Source organism: Asterias amurensis, chromosome 5, assembly GCF_032118995.1.
Source record: "Asterias amurensis chromosome 5, ASM3211899v1".
NCBI lineage: Eukaryota > Metazoa > Echinodermata > Asteroidea > Forcipulatida > Asteriidae > Asterias > Asterias amurensis.
In genome coordinates, this window is record NC_092652.1 from 24,550,644 (window position 1) to 24,571,885 (window position 21,242).

At 38.1% G+C, this 21,242-nt stretch overlaps 1 protein-coding gene across 2 annotated transcripts in view; it reads right to left on the reverse strand.

Moving 5' to 3' along the window:
- Positions 1–21,242, reverse strand: part of LOC139937864 (cytoplasmic polyadenylation element-binding protein 1-like) — a 46,499-nt gene that overhangs the window by 7,791 nt on the left and 17,466 nt on the right. Inside the window, exons 5-8 of one of the 2 annotated variants that reach the window (XM_071933223.1) lie at positions 10,664–10,777; positions 8,325–8,414; positions 3,840–3,967; positions 1,913–1,981 (exon numbers count right to left, since the gene is read on the reverse strand). In XM_071933223.1, coding sequence (XP_071789324.1) covers positions 1,913–1,981; positions 3,840–3,967; positions 8,325–8,414; positions 10,664–10,777 — 401 coding nt within the window. The remainder of the gene's footprint in view (positions 1–1,912; positions 1,982–3,839; positions 3,968–8,324; positions 8,415–10,663; positions 10,778–21,242) is intronic. The other variant, XM_071933224.1, reaches the window with a different exon arrangement.

The following is a 21,242-nucleotide window of genomic DNA, read 5'->3' on the forward strand; positions in this document are numbered from 1 at the left end:
TCTTTGTCATTGTGCTTTTAACTAATAGACGGAGCCTGTAAGCGTAAGTCAAGTTTATTTCAAAGACATTTCTTCGCATGAATCATCTTTGATAACATCATTTATCAAAGAATCTGAAATCTTATCTCCAAGTATAGATAGTGTTTGTATCTTCATCAAAGCTTAGTTTTTATAGTGGAAACATTCGTTGGACCTTTTATTACAAACAATGGCAGCCATTTTGACTGAGTGGCCATTTGAAAAAGCAAATTGAAAGGTAAAATTGCCTCTGTTGCTTTCGTGAAGAAAAAAAACAGGCCTGCTGATACATTGGAAACGGCCACATTTTATTACAAATACATCAAGTTTATAAATGAATTTATTCAGGAAATGCCATTAAAAAATACTTCATCTATAAACATAAAATGCACATAATGCAGAAGAATTCCATTTTTATTCACATTTAAAGCCATTATACACTTTTGGTAAACCGTATTGTCCAAGTCCCACACTTCGTGTATCACAACTTATATATAAAACAACAAACCTGTCAAAATTTAGGCTCAATCGGTCATCGGAGTCGGGAGAAAATAACGGGAAAACCCACTCTTGTTTCCGCGCGTTTCGCCGTGTCATGGCATGTGTTTAAAATAAATCTGTAATTCTCGCTAACGAGAATTTATATTGTTTTACTGTTTTCTCAAAAAGTAAAGCATTTCATGGACTAATATTTCAAGAGAAGTCTTTCACCATTACCTTCTGTAAACCATGTAAATTATTTGTAAAACTGTGAACTTTTATTTTTTTTTCTGTACCGAAAGGCTTCAATGGCTTTAAATAGTACATTTTTAAATTGCCCCATATGTACCAAAACTATTAAACGTTAGTGTGCTATAACAGAATGTGCAAGCTAATATTGCTCAGCAAAAAAAAAAAAAAAAAAAAACACGCACATTAAACAAAACTTGGAGGAATTATAATATGAACATAATCCATGGGTGTCAAGGAGCAGGCCTCCCTTACTAAACTAATGTTCTTTTTTTTCTAATGGTGCAGTCATATAACGCCAAAAACGAGGCACTTCCTGCCCAAAATTGAAAGTTTATTTGCTCATCAAATAGATGAGAATATTAGCTTTCAAATAGCACCTAGTTGGGGCCTATAAGGTAAGCATTTCTCAATAAAAATTTAGAATGTTAAGGTATCCATGGCTGAATGTCTTGGTCGGCTCCTTTTATTTATTTATTTTTTTTTCATTTATTTTTTTGGGCCAATTCACTTTTTTTGAGAAGTGCCTAATACACATTATTTACTTGAAAATAAAAGCGCAAAATTACAAAATTTGAAAACTTGGTCAATCATTTCCTTGGAAGCGACAACATGTCGTTGAATAATCAAATTTCTCAGGATGTTTGGTGCTAATTTTTGTGGAAAACTTAAAACCTAGTGTTTGGTATTCCAGATCTGTTCATTCCACATTCAAAGGATTTGCATAAACAATAGCAACCTTGTTTTAGAAAGATCCGCTCTTTCTCTTGCCAACCACAGTAATCTTGGGTATGGAGGGTGGAACATGAACAAAACTACAGCTTTGTAACAAAAAGGCCTTTGTGATCAGTCTTTAGTGCTTTTATAGGAGTTATCTTGGTCAACTAAGTCACCATTTGGGGGCTCAAGCAGGGCATAGTGCACAGTCACCTTTGGGGCTTCAAGGGTTAAGATAGTTTGAAGTCAAAGAGAAACCTGTGGACAAAATTTGAAACCTTGACAAATTCTCACAATTCGCAGGCCTGGGCTGAATCAAAACTATGGCCACACATATATAATGGGGAAAAACATCTTGAGCATTTTATACAGCAACCATAGACTTTTATCACACAACAACAACAACAACAACAACAACAACAACAATAACAACAATAACAGAACTCACAATCTTTTCGTAGTCTTGATGGATTTCTTGGGAGGGGTAGCAGACAGACACTGTGGAATTAACTTTGACCTGATTAGGGGAGAGGGGGGAGTCGGAGGGAAAAGGAATGGAAAACAACATTTGATTTTAAAGCAAAAAAAAATAATAAAGCAAGCATTGTTGGCATAATTTGTTTAGGCACTGGACACTATTGGTAATTACTCAAAATAATTGTTCGCATAAAAACTTACTTGGTAAACAAGCAATGAAGAGCTGTAGTATAAAACGTTGTGAGAAACGTCTCCCCTTTTAAGTAACTTAGTTTTCAGAAAGAATACATTAGAAAGAATACATTTTCCACCTAAGTATTTGAATTGGATTTTGAGACCTCAGAATTAGATTTGGTGGTCCCGAAATCAAACATCTGAAAGCACACAACTTTGTGTGACAAGGGTGATTTTTCTTCCATTATTATCTCGCAACTCGCAAATTTTCACAGGTTTGTTATTTTATGCATGAGATACACCAAGTGAGAAGACTGGTCTTTGACAAAATCCAAAGGTGTCCAGTACCTTTAAAGGTGATTATGCTCAGATCTAGAAGGGAAAATCTGATGCATCTTTTATGTGTAGCATACAGCAGAGAGAAAATGTATAGGATCTATGATTGACAGCTGCTGTGGTAGGCGTGGCTAAATGGATTGAACTATTATAGTTGTTAAGACTTTATTCTAAGCCACAACTCCTTCGTAATTTTCCTGTCTGCTAATGTTCATTGTTTTAGTGAATAAAGAAAGATGGATAAGAGCAGCGTTCTTTTGTGGATTAAAAAAAACCAGTAACAAATAATATATATAAAAATTAATTAAACCTTTAGCTGGCAAGTATTGTCTTTTTCATGCTGGGCCAGCTTTATTTGCAAATTAATAAAAACAAATAAAAATGTGTACAAGCCGCGTTTTCTGGTGACTATTTATTTGTGTTTAGGTATTTGTAAGCACTTTTTATACACAAACTAAAAACTACACACAAAGAACATGCTGGTAATTTTTTTCTGGAATGTCTAAAATAAGTATGACTTCATATAGTTAAACCCTTTTGTGTTGATCTTAATGTACCTTGAGTTTGATTGTTTGAGTTTGATTGTATTTTTTTTTTCAGACAATCTGCATAATATTCATAAAATGCAGATTGAAATCAATTTCATCAGGGTTGCAATTAACACTGGAACCAAAATGGCATGATAACAAAGCATCATGTCAACACATCTGGGCCCAATTTCATACAGCTGCTTAAGCACAACAACATTATCCTTACCAGACCAAAATAAGATTACCAGCCAAACTACCATCTCATGTGTACGATATGTGACTGGTATCCTGCTAATTTCTGCTAAGCGGTGGGAACAATTTTAAGCAATTTGTTTCTGCTCAAGGAACTCTATGAAATTGGGCCCTGGTTGCTGATGTCTGCCACCAAGGGGTATGTTGCATTACCTACTCCTGGGCTGAAACAGGGTTTACCCCCTTCACATGTAGGCACTGCCTTCGGATGTAGGCATTGGTATCAATCATTCAATTCAATTCAATTCAATTCAATTCAATTCAATTCAATTCAGTTCAGTTCAATTCAGTTCAGTTCAGTTCAATTCAGTTCAATTCAATTCAATTCAGTTCAATTCAGTTCAATTCCATTCAGTTCAATTCAGTTCAATTCCATTCAGTTCAATTCAGTTCAATTCAGTTCAATTCAATTCAATTCAATTCAATTCAATTCGATTCAATTCAATTCAATTCAATTCAATTCAATTCAATTCAATTCAATTCAATTCACTAGAATGCCTAACTGACTGAGCAGAACTCCTCCCACAATAACACCGACTTATTGTCATGAACCCTGATATTCCTCTTTAAAAAAAAAAAAAAAAAAAAAAAAAATCGTTTTTTTACCTCTTTTCCTCGCATTCTTCGGCTAGAAATCTTGAAGTAGTACTCTCCGCCACCAAGGAAGTCATGAGTGCAAGCCTGTAGTAATGCCTTGATTGACTTCTCATTGTCAAACAGCACATAAACATAACCTGCATCGAAGACAATTCAAATATAGAAAATGATTATAAAAGCAGTAGTAATACGAGCAAAATGAGTGAAATATAACAAAATTTTGTACTTATGTCCAACATCCAAGGAGACTGAGACTGAGAGCTTATGTTCATATTAATTTTGGTTTATCCATAAATACTGATGTGTGTTAGCACTGTATACTCAGTACCTTCCCGAGCTCCGTGAAACAAAAATCACAGGCATATTACTCAGATGGGATTCGAACCGACGACCTTTGCACCTTATGTTCGTACTCCTTATGTTTATACACAACTCAAAATCTACATACACGTTTACTGCCCAGTGCAATATGTTTTTATACTGCACATTACTAAAACTGCCTTACAGTTACTGCCTTTTATATTTCTTCACCAATATTTAATGCAATGTACATATACGTGGATATTCAAATAATTATACACAAGACTTAAAAAGTCAGTATCTATCACACAGCAAACAGTGTCTACCACTTTGTTTTGTCAAATTACACAAATCATATGGTGCCATGATATTGTTTAAAGTCAATTTTGCAAGAAAACCCCCAACCCAACCCTCTAAAAAAACAAATAAATACAAATAAAGCGTCACTGAGGGGTGATGTCCAGTAGGAAAGGGGACCAGGTTCTAAAGACAGTGTTTGCGTGAGAGGTTAAAGGCCCTTTCTACAGGGTGATTCCCAGTAGGGTCGGGGACCTGGGGTCGATTTCACAAAGAGTTAGGACTAGTTCTTACTTAGGTCCTAAGAGATATCAAAAACGTACAGCTAGTCCTAAGTTAAGACGAGTTACTCTTCCTAACTCGAGTTACTCTTCCTAACTCGAGATTTGACTAGTCCTAACACTTTGAGAAATCCACCCCAGGTTCGAAAGACAGTGTTTGCATGAGAGGTTAAAGGCCCTTTCTATATAGGCTATTCCCTGTAAAGTAGCACCTGCCCATTTGAAATACAAAACGTTTAAAAGTGTCATTTGAAGCGGAATTGCTAAATTCGCAGGTAGTGCACGTCCCGCATTGCCTTCCCCTCTTACAGGAAACCAGAACAGGATAACCTAGAAAGATAGAGGTAGTTAACGACTGCTCCTCTACATAACCAGGAACTAGAATCACCACCCACAACACTGTGCATTTTGTTTATTTAAACAAAATACCTTTGTTTACCATTGAGAATGACTTTGCGATAGGTTCAAAACTGTGAAGCAATTCGTCGGCTCAGTGCTTTAAGAAAATGAGTTGCAATTTCATACTCGTAATGATCAGGTCATTAAATGAAAAAATGCTTATAAATTTGAAGAAGAAAAAAAAAAAATCAAAAATAACAAATAAAAATTCTGTTTAGAAAGTGAATGTTTCTTTTAATTTGCCAAACAAATACTCTGAAACCCACTCTTGATCAATAAACACCTTTTACCAAGAGCTCCAGAAAATGCCAAAGAAATTTTATGAAATCCATTGACCAACACTTTTTGCATTTAAAACAACAGATTATCCTTGATGAAATGCAATTGCGTACCATACTAAACATATCTGTCAAAGGATGTGTCACTCCAAATTTCCCCATTCTTTAACATGCTCTTGTTTTCAAAGTAAAGAACAACCCAGCCTACCCCTTAAATCCTCAAAAGAATGTATTTGTTTTTTAGATTTGTTATGAATGTTTGATTTTTAGTATTCAGTTTGTGATTTTATTACTTGATTTCTTTTATGGTTTTTTTTTGGGGGGGGGGGCATCCACAAACAGGGCTGAAAGCCACAAAATGGTATACAGCAAGAAAATATTAAAGATAAAAATAACATGGGGAGCTTGAGTTAGAAATTGATATTCCTCTTAAACAGTCTAGATTGTAGAATGTACATGTATAAGGAAACATGCACCAGGCAGGGAGTTCCAACGAAAAGGTAAAATAAAGCTGTTCTAACAGCCCTTAGTTCTTCATCATCTCAGCAAAGCTTCTCTGCCTGTCAAGAGCCTAAGGTGATTACATCATTATCTATTTAAGGGCTCCTCGTCAACATCACTGAACGGAGGAGTTTTGTCTGCAAGTCTCATCTCATGCTGACATAGGTCAGCCACCTGCATGTTTTATGCATGTGCTGACGTTGCTGGCTACATTGATTGAGATTCATGGGCTCAGGTGACTGGTAAACCAATCTCTTTAACTACATCACCGTTTAATAATATTAAAGATAATACACTGGTACCAGCAAGATTCGTTATCTATTGCACATCGTCAGGTGACTGTGTGTTACCGTGAGATAAAGTCTGATTAACCATCGTCCAGCAAAAGAAATTCTATGGAACATTCCGCCGAAAACCTGTCCAAGGTTTTTATTTCTCAACAAATTCATGCAGACGATTGCATCATCACTCATACGGTCGTCTTTAGTACATCGTCATTCCTATTTGAGTTTTGTTTGTTGTGCAATTCACAAAGCAAACAAAGACACTGCCTTTATTTTTAGCAAAGCTTTATTTAACCAGTACTAACTGCGGAGTTAATATTTCAGATTAGGTGTTTAAAAACTGGACATACCTGTAGTTATATGAAAGGAAACAAGCTTATTCACTGTTCAGACATACGTAATTTGTTTGATTTGCTAACAATTTGGACAACCGATTAAGTAATGTCTCAGTCCACAACCCATTCACACCTTGGTCACCGTAATTTTTGGTGATGTAACTCTAAATCACATAGATATATTGTTAAGAGCCTGGAACACTTAAAGGCACCGGACACCTTTGGTAGTTGGAGATTTTTGGGACGCTTGGTGGCAGCAGACTTACAAGGTAAAAATCCATTGTTCTCGGTAATGTGCGAATGCTCAGAACTACGTAAACAATGGAAATTTACCTGGTAAGTCTGCTGCCACCTAGGTTCCAATTAAAAGTCTCCCATTGTCAAAGACCAGTATTCTTACTGGTGTATCCCAACACGTATAAAACAACAAACCTATGAAAGTTTGGACTCAATTGGTCATCGAAGTTGCTAGAGAATAATGAAAGAAAAAATACCCTTGTTGTACAAATTGTGGTTTCAGGCCTGAAGTATTTTATTATTCAAGTCAGAAATTACCTTCCTCACAAACTAAGTAACTTCGGAGGGAGCGGTTTCTCACAATGTTTTATACTATCAGCAGCTCTCCATTGCTCATTACCAAGTAAGTTTTTATGCTTACCAATTATTTTGATTAATAGCCAATAGTGTCCAGTGCCTTTAAGCTCATGCCACTTACGCTGTCATGTGTAAAGTCAAACTACTGACTCGAGTCGCATTAATACCAGAGTGTTGAAAGAACCGAGGGGAAGTGCTCAGAAGAACATACATGTGTTGCAATCACATGTTCAAAGACAAAAATAGATTCTTACTTTGGGAAACATTTACATTCCAGTAATATGTGGAACTAAAAATGAAAAGGTTATTATTGAACTGACATGACTGGAATTTTAAACAACACATTTTCTTTTTAGATACTCGGGCAACCAGAAATGAATTTACGTTTCAAGAAAAAGTGCTTTCTGTAGGGGCCTTTGCCAATATGATGTAAATGGCAGTTCGTTACTTGAACTTTGTTCTGCGAGTTTTAAAGACAAATTGTGCAAATGTTGTAATTTTTTGGGGGAAAAATTCAATGTAAATTCAACCAGTTCAATGTAAAAGCTCATTTATAATAAAGTTAAAATCATTATAGATCTAATATCTCTGTCTGAAATACTGTCGAAATTCAAAAAACAGCAACCAGGCAGGCTCAGTGCTCCAGTGGGTAAGACATATGCAGTGCTCTAAATGCAAAGGTCTTGGGTATGAATCCCACCCGAGTAGTTTGCCTGTGGAACTCTTTTCACAAAACTCGGGAAAGAACCGAGTCCACAGTGCTTAAAGGGAAGGTACACATTTGGTAATTACTCAAAACAAATATTAACTTAAAAACTGACTTGGTAACGAGCATTGGAGAGCTGTTGATAGTATAAAAAACTGTGGGAAACGACTCCCTCTGAAGTAACTAAGTTTTTGAAAAAGAGGTAATTTCTCACTAAAATACTAAAAGACTTCTAGCTAGAAGTCTTTTAGCTAGAAGTCTTTTATTCCTATCTGAAAGCACACAAATTCGTCCAACAAGGGTGTTTTTTCTTTCATCATTTTCTCCCAACTCTGATGACCAATTGAGCGGAAATTTTCACCGGCTTGTTATTTTATGCTTATGATGGGATACACCAATTTAGAACACTGGTCTTTGACAATTACCAATAGTGTACCTTCCCTTTAATGCACATTGGTGTAAGGGTAAATACACATTATATGGTAAAAACAAATTTTAAAATTTCACGACTTATCTGACCTTTTGGAGGGTACTTGGGATGTTTGCCGTCTTTTCCTGGCCACTCTACTCTAACATTCCCAAACGGCTTGAAGCAGCTCTGTAGACCAGCTGTTGATGAAAAATTATGCAAAAAATAGATTATTCACTAGCAATAGAAGTATCTTCTAACTAATTTATAAGCTTTCAGTTAAATGCGTTTATGCAGGTGTGTAGCGACCGGGGTATGTGTGGGGGCTGTAAGCTGTGACAACCCTACCTCTAACGGACATTATGCATCTACTGTACGTCACAAATCCCAAACATGCTTTTCCAGTGATATCAGGTTGGCTCAGATGTTTCTTTCCCTGCCTTTCACCTCTGTGGACCATGGTTCGAATCCCACCTCAGACCCGCAGACTTGCATGTGGATTGGGTTTTCAGTCCCTATACCTGATTGCATGGTGTTCCCCATTTTTAGTTTTCCTTCCATTAAGACCGAAGACTTTTTCTAAATTTTGGTTACAAAATCAGCAGTTGTGTTTGGGGGTTTTCAAATACAGTTTCTCGAACATGACTTCATTTAAGAGACAAATATTTCACTGACAAAATGGTTCTAGTATAAACTTCACAGTCAGTCAGCTTTCAGACTAAACGTTCAAACTGAATTTAAACATTGATGTTTTCCATCCTTACTTCATAATATACAAACAATTTTAATACAAAAATTTGATTCAACTATGCTGTTCAATGGGAAAAACATATGTTCCAGCAATGGCCCTGTCACATCCATTACAACTGACTATAAGTACCAATATAAACTACAATTAGATCATATTATTTGGAAAATACTCCCCCAAAGAATGTCAATTTGAGCTATGTTGACATACAGCCTGCAGTTATCTTTGAACATTTCAGACTAGGAGTTGAAATATGTCGGAGGACGTGCGCCTATGACAGTAATGCGCCCAGAATGTTGCCTATCCTCTCCGCACCCTTTCAGCAAAGGATAAGGGGGATATGTTTGGAAATAGCTCTCGATGATATGTCAGGAGCCGAAGGTTTCGATAAGCATGGTGAGAATGAAATCTTGGCTTGAGGAAGGAAACTTTTGATTCAATTTACTAACAACTTACAACGTCATTTTTTTCGAAATTGTTGTTCTTCGGAAATTGTTCTAAAAGCTAGGCATTTTAGGTTCACAAGGCGAAACCAAAAGGGGCACTAAAGAGTTAATGTCACCACTTTACAATTTCCCCAACACTGTATCCTATTATTTTAACCTCGGACAATTATTAATCTACAGCCATCTTTGTAGGTTTGGATATTTCCTTATTTGTAATAGTGGGTTTAGGGGAAACTCTTATGCAAAGATGTCTTTTCCCTTTGAGTCGGTATATCCTGGACTGCACCATTGAGGATGTTTTTATTTAAAGCATACTATTTACTTGCTCTGGAAGGCATTTGATTTAGACCCGTGACAATCAAAAATTGCTTAGTTCGATTACAGATGGGGAAAACTGTACTGATTTGTAATAATTGCTGTTACAAGGTTCTTCATCAAACTAAGAAGTGGTAGGAGATGGCATGTCACTTCGATGCAAAACAAACAGGTACCTTCATACCATACTCTGTCCATCTACTCAACCTCAGTGTTAAACTACTTTGTTTACTTTCTGCTTAGATGTTGTTTTCAGTATGATTCCATTGTGGTTTATTCCGTATGTAGTTTTCTCTGATTAATTAATAGTATGTATTTCCAGTAGTTTATTTATGATTGTGCTTTATTAATTTTGTCTGTATTGCATGTATTCAAAATGAATTTCCTCCATGGTAAGACCAATAAAAAATTGACTTGAATTGAATTGAATTGACAACATAATAGGGTATCAGCGGAGAACGGACAATTTATTTTTGGTGCCGATAAGTGCAATTTTCAGCCGATATGCAAAAATAGTAATAACAGCAAAAATTATAATTTCACCAAAAATCAAGAGAAAATCTTTAGAATTCTCAAGATTGCAAAGCAGGGCTTTTCAAACCAAGATAAACACCAAGCAGAAAAATATTTGAAGACATTGTTTCAATTCAGCATTCTCCGGCCAAACATCCCAAAATGTGGGTCAAGAATAGCCCTCAGACAAGCAACTTTCTCATTGCAAAAAAAAAGAGGAAATGGCTGATCACACTTGACATTAGTGAAGCTTTTCACATTTTCTATGGCACTTTTTTTAAGAGAAAAAAAAGAGGAAATCAGCTGATCAGCTGAAATGTTGCACCCCTGATAATAAATGGAGGGAAAATAAAGAGACATTTTTAATCAATTCTGATTAATAGTCGAGTCCCCGCAGGACAGGTGATATGACATTACCATGACTCACCTTCTGTGATGTCCCATGGCACACCACCCAGAAACACCTTGCACGAGTAAACTGGATTCTTGTAGTTTCTCGGCGGCAGAACGCCGCTCCATGTACACGTCGCTTCGCACATCGCTGTCAAATCAATGCACAGAAAATTAATCAGTATTAAAGAGACACAAGAATGGGATTTTTGTTTTATATCAAAGCATGGGGCCCAATTTCATAGAGCTGCTTAAATGGAAGGTTAACACTTTTGGAAATCACTCCTAATTTATTTTTATTTTTGTACGCAAGTTCGCCCCAAACAAGCCTAAAAGCCAGTCTAGGTAAGGGGCTAAAATTAATGAAAATACAAACTAATTAATGGCAATAGAAATTAAATTAGTAGCAATAAAAACTTTCTAGTTATAGAGCAAAGAGCACGGTTCAGACTTGCAGCAGCTTTCAAATACAGCATTTTCAGAACCATTTCACTTCAAATGTGGTTATGGAAAAAGGTATAAGTTTTTATCCCAAAATCCCAAAATTTAAATCTGAGAAACGTTCCTGTTACTTAGAAAAGTTTCTGATATATTGTGTATTCCTATTTATGGATTATTCTTCTTGTGTGGACAAATAACTGCTCCTGAATTTCGAGGGGAAAAAAATCAAAAATGATACCACCTCTTGAAATGGAATTTTCACATATACTAACATAGAATTAAAACACCGGAACAGTCCAAAAAACCAAAGGTATATTTGGCCTTTAAGCAGCAGAAAATAATGCCTAAACATTTTCAAAGTACCCCAAAATTGGACGTTGTATTTTTGAAGATCTCAGATCATTCAAGCTGGCTTAAAAACATTCATGAAATTAAAGAAGTATAGATGTTAAACAATCACAGTTAACATCAAAGTCACATATAAGGCAATACAATTTTTTGCAATACAACTTTTGTTGGGGGAAAACATTTTTTTTGTTTTTATTTACAATACAAAAATAGATTTATCTGTGTACACTTCCAATAAAGAACGAATAAACATCATTGCTCTCATTGTTCTTTGTTTATCATGTTTATAGCTGATTAACTGTTATGGGCCTGTATTTAATTGTGTGTTTCATTTGTTGGGGGGGATTATGAAGTCATATCTTCAATTCAAAATGACTTGTTCTAGTGTTTATTTACTTTGGTTGGAATATGGCCCTGGGTTCATAAACACAGCCAGATTAGTGTCATATGTAACTCATCCTAAATTATCATCCATGCTTATTATGGCTAATTAAATATTTACAAATATTTAGTACATTTGGATGATGAGTGAATGGAATTTCACTGAACAAGAATCAACCCCTGACTGCTCGTCTATTTTTAGCTCAATACTGATTAGATAATTGTCTGTATTTCTGTTCTTTTTGTTTTGGTCAAGAGGTGCATTGGCTCAAAGCCATGTTTGCTTTTGTGCCTATTGGGGCAAAATGCCGACCTGCTTTGTCAACTTGTCAACATTAAGAGAGGGTATACCTTTGGTAATTACTCTACAATAATATCAAAGTTTTATATAGCGCACGTATCTACCAAACAAGGTACTCAAGGCGTTGAGTATATACAAACTTTCAGAAAGATAGGTTATTGCAGTGATGAATTCTGAGACACAATTAGTTAGCACCTTATAAGTGTTTAACAAGGTGCTATGGCGCATTCAGCAGCCACAGCCAGGAACACCGGGGCGAACCCCTTCTCTTTTTGTTAAGTACACTGGGTTCTTTTACACGCATTACACAACAAATGGGACCAACTATTTTACGTCCCATCCGAAGGACGAAGCAATGGTTAAGTGTCTTGTGTTTAGGACACAAGTGTCACGGCTGGGGATCGAACCCACACTCTGCTGATTAGAAACACCAGAGTTTGAATTCGGTGCTAACGTGGGACGTGTTTTACCTTTTGTAAAGGGCACCTCTTTGAGGAAATTTTACTTAATTTCCAGAGCATTTCATGAGCACCAAGGCAATAAGCCAGTAGCAACACTGGCATTGCCTCCAACATGTGCCTGGTTCTTTACAACAACGATTTTGTATAAAAGAAAATAAAAGAAAAAAAGAAAAAAACTTTGGTCAAGAGAAATAACTTGTCCTGTTTTCACTGGATCAACAACTTTTACCTTGAGCACTAATCAAAAATACAAATTAATCTCAATTCGGGTTTTCTATTTGGATCATGACAAAGAAAATGTGTAATTTGTATTCATCAGACCCTATAAGACAACAAACTGCTACATTGTCCTCAAGACATTAAAACGGTTGTCATGATAACAATAAACACAAAGGAATGGACTCCTTGAAAAGCAACAAAACAAACAAAATTTTCAGCCAATGACTGGGCTTTCTTAACAGTGAAGTCGCTGTTGGAAATTGTGACTTTTTATGGGCGGGATATTACTCATGTTAGGAAAGACTATAAAGTCAGCCTGGGACCAATCTCAAGTGTCTATCAAAACTAGACAAAGCATTATATTGCAGTTCTTTACACCCACAATAAAGAGGTGTGTTGACAAAGTTAAGTGGCTGTAATCGGCCTGTCATCACTATTTCACATAGCAGAAGGGTAGTTTTTCAATTCAAGTCAATTCAATTCATTATTTATTCCTCATGCCAGCATGGAAATCATTTTCTCGGTTTGCTGTTTTGAAACCATTTAGAAACCAATAGCGGCCGCAAACGGATGCGAAATTTGATCTACTTTCGCTCAGAGCGTCAAGGAAAAGGTGTCCAACAAAAATTTTAAATTTTAAATATTAACATAGAACCTACGATTCTATTAAACAAATGCATGTATCACTCTGTTTCAAAATTAATTTTCCTGAGATTTTTCCTAAGTATAATGACGACACAAAATCTCTAAGACTAACAGAAATGAACATTCTCTTTACCCTTTTAGTGAAAGGGTTTAAAATGTTACATTCTTTCCTTCCACAAATGGGAAACTTTGCTAAATGTAACATTTTTTATTTATAACAAACTTGCTTTTAAAAGTTATACATAAAGTAACGCTTCTAAACTTCCTATACAAGTTAAGTGAGGGTAAAAGTCATAATTATTCTATGAAGGAAAAAATATATACACAAATTTCTTTTTTGACAATCATGTGCTAAACTGTAATATTTTTATATTAATTTCTGGGGCTGTTGTTTGACTGAAATATTTTGAGAGAACCTTTCCAGGAGTTAAATGATAGCCATGCCCTGGTCTAGGCGTTGGTTCCCCTTCAAAAGTTTCCTTTAGACTTTATGATTTTCCAATGGAAGTGCCCTATGCAAAAAGAAAATGACCTTGCCCTCTCAAAGATGAAATTCCAGGCCTGCCCTTCCACATGCACAAATAAATCATCTTTTAATGATAGTCAGCTCTATCCTGGTACCAAAATCAGATTTCGATTGTAAGTTTGTAACTTCAGTCTTTACGAAAACCACAAGTTCAGCGTCATTTTAAGGAGAAAATAGCACTAGAATCTCACACCTATTTCGTTACCGATTGCTTATCAGGGTCAACAAATGAACACCTTGAAAAACAGAGTGTGTACAAATATTACAAATGGTCCTTGTCCGCCCCTATCAGAGCTGTAAGGACTGAAACAATGCCATGTAGGTCAGTTTTAAGAAGCACTCTTGCAGTAAACCAACCCACCAAAAGATATCCCCACTTCAAACAGATAGCTGGATGGCTTTTGGCCTCGTTGAAGTGATTGTTGCAATCATATTTCATGTTGATACATTAGTTTTAAAGATATCTAAGCTTCTGGATAGCTAAATAAAGTTGAAAGTCTGAATGTATTCAAGGTAGTGCTCTTTATATGACATTATTGTTTTATACAAAATTTTGGTTGAACAGTAAAAACAAGTTGCATAATATCCCCTTTTTTAAGGTGATCCCCTGGCCGCTGCTTTCCAGGTTGTATTGTAAACTTTGGTGTGATCCCTGGCTGCGCAGCAGTTACAGGTTGGATGGCTTCCGACTGGCACCCAAAACGAGATATTGATAAAATAGGGAGACCGCCAACATAGCGCTAAATAGCTCAGTCGGTAGAGCACTTGCACATTAATCCTGAGGTTGCAGGTTCAACTCCTGCTCTAGTCAATTTGTCTTTGCTCAAACCCAAAAATTAAAACATAACCAATGACAAATATTGCAAAATATTCACTCTCGAAAGAATGATTTAAACTGCCCCTTTAACATATTTCTTGAGATAAATGCCGTATCAAAGAGGCAATTAAAGGTTTGCATAACTAGCAATTGCAACTGGGGCATTCTTATACTGACCTTCGAACTCAGGGGCTCAAATATCAAGTGAAAACACAAAATTGTTCAGTTGTATAATTTTGTCAAATGATTGTTAATAAAAATTGTTTATTTGATCACCATATCTTATTTAAATTTAAATAGTATTTGTTCAGTTGATACCAACAATGGCATGCATGATCTTTTAAATGATTGTTTATTTCCCCACATGATTCAATTTTTGTGGGGGTCTGTAAACTGTGAATCGATCGTGCAGTGACACTTCTAGTAGGAATCAGAAACATGGTTTAGTCAAATTAAACATTTTGTGTTTCTAAAGGTGCAAAACATTTTTCAGAACCAGTAACCCCCCCCCCCCCCCTCCAATGGAGATTTCTCAAAACTGAAGTGAAATGGTATATTCTGGTGCATTTCAAAAGTAAAATTTACTGGTAAACCACAGGTATCTATGTTGCGGGCTAGGCAACGTGATTTATTCATGCGTGACGTCAGAAGCGTAGAATTTTCTTGGTCAAATGAGGGCGCTGTTTTGCATCTTTCGCCAGGATCGATCATAACATTTGTCACTAGTCGGTCATACTTTCGCCAATATTTTGTTGATTTTGGATGCGCCCAATGTTGTGAGTACAAAATTAGTTCAATCAGGTTTAAGATTATAAGTTTAAGTATACTCTGCATCAGGGATTGTTGATAATAAGCGGGTAATTAGTGTAAAATTTTGATTGTAAAAGTGGTTAATTTTCTAAGCATGTCGTCAGTTAGATTCACGTGGGTTGCATGTACATGTACGTGTACTGTGTACGTTGGGGTATTGTGGCATACAGTACACGGTGGTGTGTGTGGATACGGGTCAAAGGTCACAGTTGGGATAAAGTTTGAGATTAAGTTAAGTCACTTGAGTTGAGGCAAAGGGGAATCACACACACTTGGCACACATTTTGTGGGTAAATAGGGATTTAATCAATTGTTGTAAATACATAAAATTGGGATTAATTCGTTATTGTAATTGCTGTAAATCAAATGTTTATATTGTGTTGGGTTCATTTGATTAATTGCAGATCGAACCACCATCACACGTTGCTACAAGCAAATGGTATCATAATAAAGGGTTGGACATCAGTAAATGTTGTCATTGGTGAAAATATTTGAGTACACACGCCACATTAAGTTCGATAACAACGCTATAAAGAGATCTGCAATGGAAAATCAAGAAGATGATATCAATCCAGAAGACTCGGTGAGTCAGTGCAGCGTAAGTACCACCGGCACGTCTGCAAGTAGAAAGGCCAGAATAAAAGTCATGGCAAAAAAGGCTGCACTTGCTGCAGAGTACGCAGCTCTGAGTGAGCAATGAGAGTTGGAGCTACAAGAGTTAAAGCTCAAGCAGAAGAAGGCGGAGCTCCGACTCAGCACCAGAATCTGTTGTTATGAAGCAGAAGAAAAGGTATACGCTCAATTTGAAGATCAGAAGTCAACTATTAGCAACAGTCCCTCACTGCAAGCTAGCCAGCCACTGCAAGCTGAACATTCTTATGAAGAATCAACAACATGCCCTACCGAACATTCTCAAGAATCACAAGAGAAGCAATCCACCTCTGAGCCCGTCATTGAATTGTTACGTCAAGCAGAAAGACAGCAGAGAAGTCTGATAGAGACATTGCAACTACCAAAGGCAGAGTTGATGTTCTACGATGGAGAACCCCTGAAGTTTTGGGAATTTTGGAGAGCCTTTGAGATAAATGTGGACAGCACGTCAATAGCTGATGCTGCAAAGTTAACCCGGCTGTTGCACTACTGCAAGGGAGATGCACGTAAAGTTATTCAAGCATGCTCAGTGATGGATTCCACTCAGGGCTACAAGAGAGCTAAGACGCTGCTGAAGGAGCGTTTTGGAAACAAGCATAAGGTTGCAGATGCCTGGATTCAGAGGGTGACTAAAGGCGTAACCATCTCGGCTCACAACGGCACTGCTCTCAGAGAAATGGCAGACGAATTGAGAGTTTGCTATGAAACCCTACTCGCTGTGGGGTTTGAAGGTGAGATGGCACCTCAGAGTTTCTTGAAGAGCATCGTAGAACGACTGCCGAACTACCTTCGGTACAGGTGGATCCGGATAGTAAGAGAAATTCAGAAGAGGAACGATAGAATACCAGACATGAAAGACCTAGTCTCCTTCATAGAAGATGTGGCCGAAGAAGAGAATAACCCAGTTTATGGATCAATCAGCTCGAAGAGCAACCGAGATGTGCCGCAGAACAAAAGTGATAAGCAGAGGTCCAAAGGCACTTTTGCGGTTACCATGGAAACCAATGAGTTTGACACCAAGAAGAATGAATTCGTCACAAGAAAGTGTCCTCTGTGCAAGGAGGAGCACACACTGTTTGGTTGTCAACAGTTTAAAGGTATGAAACCTCAAGACAGAATGAACTATGCAAAGCAGGAGAGATTATGCTTTAATTGTCTCCGCAAGGGCCATATGACAATGGCATGCAGGCTGAATAGAACATGCTCCGTCGCTGGCTGTGGAAGAAAGCACACAAAATTTCTCCACATTCTGCAGCCGCAAGAAGAAACAAATCCGTCAACTACCCAACCAGAGGCCAAAGTTCAAAATGGCTATATCGACTCAGCCGAAGACACAAGCTGTAATAATATCACAGGGGCCGGTAGCAGAAGCGTCCTACCCATCGTACCTGTGAGGGTTCAAGCCGCACGAGGTAAGACGTTTGTGCGGACTTACGCTTTGTTGGACACAGGGTCTACAAACACTTTCTGTACCGAGCAGTTAGCTCGAAGTCTTGGATTGAAAGGGACCACGCAAAAACTCAGCCTGACAACGCTTGACAAGATAGACAGTACAATGGATACCACTTTGGTGAGCATAGTCGTAGACTCTGGTCCGACTACAGAAAGACTAGAGATGACAAAAGTGTACACGAAACCAAAGATCAACGTTCATGGTACACACATGGCAAAAATGGACGAAATATCAGGATTGCCTCACTTGAAAGGTATTGATCTGCCGTTTGCTGGAGAGAAGGAAGTTGGGCTCCTGATAGGACAAGATGTTCCAAAAGCACTGATGCCGCTCGAAATAAGGGCAGGAAAAGAAGGACCATACGCGCTAAGAACAGCCCTGGGATGGTCATTGCATGGTTCAGTGAACCAAGTGAGCGGAAAAAGACAAGATTTGACCGCTAGTTCCAGCTTCATCCAAGGAGACATTTGCCTTGAAGAACAGTTAGATAAGTTTTGGAAACTGGAAGCATCAGATTGCATAAGTGATGAAAGAGGCATGTCAGTAAATGACCAAAGAGCGCTGAAGGTTTGGAAAGATGGAGTATGTATGGAAGGAGGACATTACCAGTTACCTGTGCCGTTTAAGAAATGTCCACCCAGTTTGCCAGACAACCGATGGCTAGCTGAACAAAGGTTGCAAGGTCTCGCAAGAAAACTTGGCAAGGATGATAAGCTGCATCGTAAGTACCAAGAAGGAATCGAGGACTTACTTAAGAAGGGATATGCAGAAGAAGTGGAAGGGCAAGAATGTAAGCCCGATGACAAGCCTGTGTGGTATCTGCCTCATCATCCTGTATTTCATCCTATGAAACCAGACAAATTGCGTATTGTGTTCGATTGCGCAGCCATAAGTGGAGGTGTGTCCCTCAATAGTGAAGTACTGCAAGGACCAGACCTAACAAACAGACTGATAGGAGTATTATTGAGATTTAGACGGGAACCAGTTGCCTTCATGGCAGATGTGGAGGCCATGTTCCATCAAGTTCGCGTGCCTGTAGAAGATCGAGATGTGATGAGATTTCTATGGTGGCCAGACGGCAAAATGACACAACAGCCCAAGATATATCGGATGTGTGTGCACCTGTTCGGCGGGACTTGGAGTCCGAGTTGCTGCAATTTCGCTATGCGTCAGACAGCCGATGATAACCGGGATGACTTCTCCTCTGAAACTGTAGAGATTGTGAAGCGCAATTTCTATGTTGATGATTGCCTAGTTTCAGTGGAGACCGAAGAGGAAGCTGTGAAATTGTCATCCGAGCTCAAAACTCTACTGCAAAAGGGAGGGTTCAAGTTGACCAAGTGGTTGAGTAACAGACCAAGCGTTCTGAAGTCCATCCCCATAGAAAAAAGGGCTAAACAACTGAAAGATCTTGACCTAAACCATGATGCGCTACCAGTTGACCGAGCACTGGGTGTCAGCTGGGATGTTGGGAGAGACAGATAAGAACAACAAGAAAGATTTTGAACACAGTTTTGAAACAACAAGTGCTCTATGATGAAAGTCTCTCAACTATGATGTGTATGGTTGAATCTGTGATCAACGGTCGTCCACTTACTGTAGTTTCAGATGATGTGAGGGATCCAGAACCCTTGACTCCAAATCATCTTCTTCTGTTGCGTCCGAGCAATGTTTTCCCCGCGGACGTGTTTGACAAGTGTGATCTATATAGTCGTAAACGATGGAGACAAGTCCAATATTTGGCTGACCTATTTTGGCGCAGATGGATCAGGGAATATCTACCCACCCTGCAGCAACGTAGAAAGTGGAATGAGCCAACAAGGAACATCAGAGCAGGAGATATCGTGTTGATTGTTGAAGACCTCCCCAGGAACCAGTGGACCATGGGAAGAGTCGTGGAAACCTATCCGGGTGATGACAACTTAGTCAGGACTGCTAAGGTGAAGACTAAATCATCAACACTTGTTAGACCAATTCACAAGTTGTGTCTGCTGGAGTCAGTGGAAGGTCTAGAGAGCACCAAATAGCAGTTGGATGTGAACCACAACAGGAGTGACTCAAGTCTATGGACTGCAATCTGAGGAGTGCTCATTATTTGAGCTTATTTGATATTTGGTAAAATATCGTGCATTGAGGCATGATTTGAGGTGTGAGCCAAGCGCCGCCTCCTTGTGCTAGTTTAATGGAGCAGTTTAGCCAGACCTCTTGTTGCCATGGCAACTTCTTTGGACCGTTGCGGGATGTGAACATTTATCGTTGGACATTCTCGGCAAACATTGCATTTGTGATATAAGTTCACAGATGAACACATCTTCATGAACAGTTTATGGATTGTGAGAACACTAGCTTTGCCAAAGGTTTTGAAGCTTATTAGAGTTCAAGTTTTTTGAAGTTTGCATTATCAGTTCTTGTTACCTGTTGTTATGCGTTTTTTGCTGGTACTGCATTTTTCTGCGTTTGGGCCAAATTGGGATTTGATTTGTAAAATTGAGTGTTAGGTAAATGCTCATAAGGACTATGCCCATTTAAGGGGCCGGGATGTTGCGGGCTAGGCAACGTGATTTATTCATGCGTGACGTCAGAAGCGTAGAATTTTCTTGGTCAAATGAGGGCGCTGTTTTGCATCTTTCGCCAGGATCGATCATAACATTTGTCACTAGTCGGTCATACTTTCGCCAATATTTTGTTGATTTTGGATGCGCCCAATGTTGTGAGTACAAAATTAGTTCAATCAGGTTTAAGATTATAAGTTTAAGTATACTCTGCATCAGGGATTGTTGATAATAAGCGGGTAATTAGTGTAAAATTTTGATTGTAAAAGTGGTTAATTTTCTAAGCATGTCGTCAGTTAGATTCACGTGGGTTGCATGTACATGTACGTGTACTGTGTACGTTGGGGTATTGTGGCATACAGTACACGGTGGTGTGTGTGGATACGGGTCAAAGGTCACAGTTGGGATAAAGTTTGAGATTAAGTTAAGTCACTTGAGTTGAGGCAAAGGGGAATCACACACACTTGGCACACATTTTGTGGGTAAATAGGGATTTAATCAATTGTTGTAAATACATAAAATTGGGATTAATTCGTTATTGTAATTGCTGTAAATCAAATGTTTATATTGTGTTGGGTTCATTTGATTAATTGCAGATCGAACCATCATCACACGTTGCTACAAGCAAATGGTATCATAATAAAGGGTTGGACATCAGTAAATGTTGTCATTGGTGAAAATATTTGAGTACACACGCCACAATCTAGTTAATCTACCAAAATGTGGGACATTGTAACGTTTGGTGAGACAACCCTTGAATGTGCGAGTATTATGCCATTGCGCGAGTATCACGCCATTGTGTGAGTGTCACGCCATTGCGTGAATGTCACGCCATTGTGTGAGTGTCAGGCCATTGCATGAGTGTCAGGCCATTGCATGAGTGTCAGGCCATTGCATGAGTGTCAGGCCATTGCATGAGTGTCAGGCCATTGCATGAGTGTCAGGCCATTGCATGAGTGTCAGGCCATTGCATGAGTGTCAGGCCATTGCATGAGTGTCACGCCAATTAGC